This window comes from Psammomys obesus, unplaced genomic scaffold (genome assembly GCF_907164565.1).
Source record: "Psammomys obesus unplaced genomic scaffold, mPsaObe1.curated_primary_1811, whole genome shotgun sequence".
Taxonomy (NCBI): Eukaryota; Metazoa; Chordata; class Mammalia; order Rodentia; family Muridae; genus Psammomys; species Psammomys obesus.
In genome coordinates, this window is record NW_026586383.1 from 3,857,623 (window position 1) to 3,864,019 (window position 6,397).

Sequence of the window (6,397 nt, forward strand, 5' to 3'; positions counted from 1 at the left end):
CACACACACACACACACACACACACACACACACACACACACACACACCTTTAGTTTGGAAGGCCTTGGTGTGAAGGTTAAGATTGTAGGTGAGTTGAAATCCCTCCTTGGCCACTGGCCAACTACTGTGTGGCTAAAGCACACACTGAGTCTAGTGAACTACATACGTACAGTGATGTCATCTCACAGGGATGGTGGAGGGGCGCAGGGATTCACTGCGATTAGCCCGGAACTCAGGCAACAGGAAGGAAAGCTGCTGTTGGAGTGACTGAAATTATTCTCCACCTCAACATCAGGAGCAGGAGCCCAGACAACCTGCTTTTCATGGTCAATAGCACAGGGATCTCACCACCTCTCTCTGTCTCAGTCAGCACCTCGTGGTGCTAGGCATTGCCAGCCTCGTGCATGCCAGAGAGGCACCCTACCCCTGAGCACAGCCCAGGCCCCTTGCATTATGAGACAAGACCTTTCTAAATTACCCAAGTTGGCCTTGAACTTAAGACCTTTCTGTCATAGCCTGTGTCGGGAGCTTAGGGGCCAGCAATCCCAGTACCCAGGAGCTAAGACAGGAGAATCACCACAAATTCAAAGCCAGCCTGGACCACATAGTGAGTTCTAGACCAGCCAGGGCTATGGGGAAAAAAAAAGAAAGTTCTGCTTTAAAAGATTAAAAACAAAGTCCACAGCTCACTTGTTAAAGTGCTTGTCAGAGGGTATAAGGACTTGGGCTGCCCCAGAACACACATAAATGAACAAGGAGAACCAGCAGCTGAGGCTCACTGCCCAGTCAGTCTAGACCAACTGGTGAGCCTCGGGTTCAGAGAGAGACTCAACAAACAAAGAAGCAAAGAACCACAAAGCAGGTAGCTGACACCTGAGGAACAGCCCTCAAGGCTGACCTCTGACCTCTAACCTTCACACACATGCATGTGTACCTGCCACACAAACCCACAAGTCAAAGAGTAAACAAACAAACAAACAAACCCCAAAAAACTGCAGTGCAGAGAGAAAAACTATCCAAATTTATGCTTCCCAAACCTGTAACAGGACCTGTCCAGACAAAATCGGAAAGTGGGGTGCAGAGTAAGGGAAAATGGCAAACAGAAGGAATTATAACAGGAAAAAAACATGTTGATATGACATACAAACAAAAAATCTATTTTATAAGCTGAATTAAACTAGCAAATCTCGTTGGCAACAAGGAAAGATACTCTAACAACTATTTTCCAAAGGAGCTAAATCAAACCAACCCCCGGATGTCTGTAAACAGCGGCCACAGAAGAAAATTAGGAAAAAGAATAGAAAAGGAGATGAGGAGAAACGGGAGGAGAAACGGGAGGGGGGGGAGTGTGTGGGTTGGGGGGACTGAGGAGAGCAAAGAGAAGAAAGCAACTCTTTCCGAGCAAAGCTGTTTCGCCCTGAGCACCAAACCTCCCTGTGTAAACCATCAGGTCCATCGTCCACAAAGAGCAGATGCCAAGTCCTGAGCACAAACTGAGGCGAGGGAACAAACTCCAGAGCTGTGCTAGGCGGAAATGTGCACAGCCATGCACCCAAGCTGCTAATCCCTTCCCATTAGGGAAAGAATGCCGAGTCCGGAGAGGGCGAGGCCTGCCCAGTCTGTGCGCCTCAGCACCTAGCCCAGGGCTGCGAACAAGATGCAAATCACGCCAGACGCCCGAGAACCAACGCACCCAAACAAGAGAGGAGCCGCACTCCAACTCCAGCGCATCTCCACAGGGGACGCGGACCGCTCTACAATACACCCCACTCCTGTGTGGCTGTCTGTAACCTCGGCGAGGAGGCGGCCAGGGGTGGAAGATGGGAGAGGCGGGAAGGTCCCCAGAGCTCCGGGTCCAGGGAGAGGCCCCATCAAAACAGGGTGGACAGGGATGGAAGAAGACATTCAGCCACTGACCTCCGGACCTCACACCCGCGCCCGGGCGCACATACACGCACGTGCACACACAGGCCAAGCAAATCTCCATCTAATTACTCACGGTAAATACTTATCAAAATATATTTTGTTATTTATATTGAGGACGTGCCCTGTACAGAGGTCAGAGGACGATTTTCGGGACCCCCTGCTCCCGCCACCCGTGGGGCAGGCTGTCAGAGTTGGCAAGGAGTGCCTTTACCCACTGGGCTATCTCACGGGCCCTCTAGATGGGCAGCTCTTAAGTGCGGGCACGTCTCTGTTACCTAACCCTTAAATATCCTGTTTCCAGGGTGTGTCACGACCCAGGGGGAGCCCACTTCTCTTCGGGATGGAGGTCTCTCCAGAACTCACACCTGAGCCTTGCCCATGCGAGCCAGCACGCAGGCCAAGTCAATTAAGGCGTTAAACAAGAAGTTGATGGAGGCCAGGTGGTATGGCCGCAACCTTTCAAGTTTATTGAGCAAAGCTAACGGCTGCTGTAAGGCGTTTACAACGTACTAATGACAGATTCATTAAATCCCTCACTGAGCGCAGCACTCAGGAGAAAAAAAGTCCAGTTCAATGTCCCCTATTTTTATAAATAACAAAAGGGGTGGGGGGTGAGGCCGTCTCTCCGAAGCCACCCACATGAAGTCCCCTGGTGCTGGGAGCCCCGTCAGGACGCTGAACTCGAAGCCAAAGCACGGTACGATATTGACATCATTGCATGAAAGCAGCCTTGAAGTCCGCAGACTGAAGAGTGTGTGGCTGTGGGTAGCTATGTAACCACACCCTCTGGTGGCTTCCCGGGCACGCTAGGGCCGAACAGCGTCACGGCGTCGGGGTGGTCCACCGAGTGGAGGTCCCGGGTGTGTGACCCAGACGCGGAGCATCAAGACAGCACAGCGTCCCCCCACCCCCGGCATCCCAGACCTGGGGACCCGGGGTTTCCTCCTTCTCCAGGACCAACCGCATCAGCCTTGCCATGCCCTGCCATGCCCTGCCATGCCCGGCCTCACCCTGCCCTGCCCTGCCCTGCCCTGCCCAGCCCGGTCCAGCCCCGTTCAGCAGGCCGAGGCTCTTCTCTGCACCCTCCTCCTCTACGCGTCCAGCATCTCCGCCGCCCCGCGAGCGCGGGCCCCAGACTCACCATGGCCGCGAGCGCGCCCACAGCCGGGAGTCACACGGCGCCGGCGACGCCCGTTGTCCTGGTGACGCCAGCCCGGCGTCCCGCCCCGGCCTCAAGGTGGGCTCCGAGGTAGCCATTGGCCCGCGTCTGCCACGTGACCCGTAGGCGCGCCCTTCGGCCCTCCCACTCCTCCTGCCCCACGCAGCTCTGAGGCGGGGCCTGGCTGCCTCGGGGGCTGCACACCTGGTCCTCTCCCATCACCGCAACATCACCTTGACGCCCTGACAACAGATGGGCGGCCCAGCCATGCACTGGCCAGAGCAAGACACCTTTGTGGATTCTCGCTGTTAAAGAAACAAAATCAAACGAACAACGACAAAACCCCAAATTGTTGGAGCTGGGGGCGTGACTCCGTTGGTAGACCCCTTGCCTAGCGTGCATGAAGACCTGGGATCCATCCCCAGCGCCACACAAACCCAGCACCTGGGAGCTGGGGGCTGGAGGACCAGAAATCCAAGGTCATCCTCAGCTACTTAGCGAGTTCAAGGTCAGTCTGGGATACGCGAGAACTTGTCTCGGGAACAAAACAAAACAAAGCCAGTTACCTAAGATGGAACTTACCTATTGAGGCATTTTAAATGTCCAGTGAATAAGATCAAAGTAAGTACCAGCACTTGAAACTGTCACAGCTGCTATTCTAGTCTATTTGCTTGCATGTTTCGCATCAAATATCGAAGCATGCATCTATTCTATAAGCTACTTTTTTCAATTAAAAATGACTATCCTTAAACTGATGTGCCAAGGCTGAGTTGGAGTACACTTGGGAGACTGAGGCAGGAGAGTCCCTGAGTCAGGAGTTCAAAGCAAGAGTGACTAATATATACCCCACCTCCATCTCCAACACATAAACACACGTGTGTGTAATCTTTGTAGCTAAATAAGCATAGCTCCTAATTTAGTAAAGCAGGCAGCAAGCTGTTGGATGCTTTTAGTGGGACTGAATAAAGTTTAGATCTCCTCAGAGCCAGCCCATCAGTCTGGTGGAGAGGAAACATTTGATCTGGTAATGAGGCTTTCGGTTGGTGGAGCACTGCCTGGCAGGCAGGAAACCTGGTTTTGATCCACAGTGCTGCAGAAACCTTGGAGGGTGCTTTTGCATGCTAGGCTGAAGAGTCAGAGGTTCAAGGTCATCCTCGATGGGACATAGGAGGTCTGAAGCCACCCTGGGCTCCATTGGACCCTGTCTCAAAACTAACTGAATACATAACTAGAAATAAAAATCAACTGTCAACCTGACGTGTCCCCTGGAATGCCCGAGAGGCACCAGTGACTTTACATTCCCAAGGTTCTCGCTCCCCAACATTTCCAACCCCCACAAACATTCCTGCTGTCCCCTGGGTGCTCGGAACAAATTGTGTTTTTTTCTTTCCATCGACCTCACTTTCCATCTCGTAGCAGACATTCTCAAGCCTACTTTAAAAAACGTGAGGGCGTGGTGACTCACGACCTTACACCCAGCACTCAGGAGATGGAGACAGGAGGAGCTCTGTGAGTTCAAGCCCAGCCTGGTCTACAGAGTGAGTTCCAGAACAGCCAGGGCTACACACAGAAACCCTGCCTCGAAAAACGAAGCAAAAACATGTCCTCCGGGGCTTCGGAAATGCCTCGGGCACGAGAACACGAGCTTGACCCCAGAATGGGTGTTCAAGAGAGAGGAAAGTCAGTCGTGGCGGCCTGTGACTGTAAGCCTGGCACTGGTGATCCCTGAAGCCCGCTGGCTGCTTGGCAAGACACAGTGAGAGACCCTGTCTCAAAATCAAGGTGACTCGCTCCTAAGAAGCACCCAAGGCTGTCCTCTTGCTTTCACATGCATCTCCATACACACGTGCAGTATACACACGTGTAAACATGCCACACACATGCTCACTACAGACAGAACTGTATGAAGGTATGTGTCTTGAAATCTATTCTCAACTTATTTTCTCACCCCCACCACCATCTCCTGCCTAAATTTGTCTCTTCGTGGTATACTTTGAATGTCTGTGTCCAGAGCTGAAATCTTAGTCTACCTGTATGTGTGGATGGTGCCCTACAGGGGCTCCTTGGCAAGGGGAAATAGTTAATACAGACACTCACGAGCTAGTCCCAGAGCTGAGAACAAGCGACTTCTGCTCGGTCCTCAACAGGACATCCAAGGACCAGGAGACACTGAGGCAGGAAGAGCAGAGAGATTGCAGGAACCAGAGGATGAGGAGGGCTGTGAAACGCTGTCTTGGGATACGGCGTTGTCACATGGACACACAGCAGCTGTGGCTCTGCACAAGGCCTGATACACGCAAGGGACATGAAAGCAGGAGGGGGGCCAGCTGGGAGAAAGAAATAGGTAAGAGGGAGTAATGTGGGGTTAGCATGACCACAGTACAGCATGGGTGTGTGTGTGTGTGTGTGTGTGTGTGTGTGTGTGTGTGTGTGTGTGGTGTGTGTGTGTGTGTGTGTGTGTGTGTGAAATTGTCAGTGAAATAAATTTTTTTTTAACTGAAATAAAAAGTTAATGGGCCATGACCTAGCGTCTGACATTAGTGCTTTATAAAAGGGCCTGGGAGACTAGGTCCAGCGTCCTGTGCCCTCTGCCACATGAGGACACCATGTCTGTCCGTTTGGGAGGACAAAGCCACAGGATGCCATCTTGGGAGAGGAGAGCAGCCCTCACTGGACACTGAACCTCCCTGGCCTTCAGTCTGGAACCTCCCAGCCTCCCTAACCATAAACACAGGTTTCCATTATTACAAGTGACCCGGTCTGCGGTGTTTTGTCGTAGCAGCATGAACAGACACACTGTGCCGCCGGGCTCCTCTCCAGTGGAGTCACACAATGGTGGGTGGCAGTAGGTTCTCTTGCATTTAGGACAAAAAATAATGTATGCAAACTTTTCCAATGGTCTACACTCAGTTCCTCACCTCTTGCTGTGATGAAATACCCCGGTTAAGGAACTTCAGGAAGCAAGGGTTTATTCTGGCTCACAGTTTGAGGTTACCGTTCATTAGGACAGGGAAGGCATGGCAGCAGGAGCGTGGGGGAGTGGGGGGGAGTCACGGTGTCACTTTGCATCCGCAGTCAGGGAACAGTAGGGGCGGCTGGTGCTCAGCTTGCTTTTTATTCAGTCGGGCACCCCAGCTGGCCCTCCAGGAAAGGATCCTCACCTGACTGAGCCACAAATGTCTGTAGATGCGGGATGGATAAATGCCCCAGAAAGGCTTGGCACCTGCCTCCATTTGGCATCAACTCCTCTATTGTGTGTCGCCCTCTTACCGTCATCTTGGATTGCAGGAGCAGCAATGAGAGATGACCATC

General features: G+C 52.5%; 1 protein-coding gene across 1 annotated transcript in view; it reads right to left on the minus strand.

Annotated features, from left to right (window-relative positions):
• Fbxl2 (F-box and leucine rich repeat protein 2) overlaps positions 1-3,126 on the minus strand; it is a 40,196-nt gene extending 37,070 nt beyond the window's left edge. The window contains exon 1 of the mRNA XM_055601793.1: positions 3,068-3,126. Within this exon, the coding sequence (XP_055457768.1) occupies positions 3,068-3,070 (3 nt within the window). The 5' untranslated portion in view covers positions 3,071-3,126. The remainder of the gene's footprint in view (positions 1-3,067) is intronic.
• Between the last annotated feature and the right edge of the window lie 3,271 nt (positions 3,127-6,397).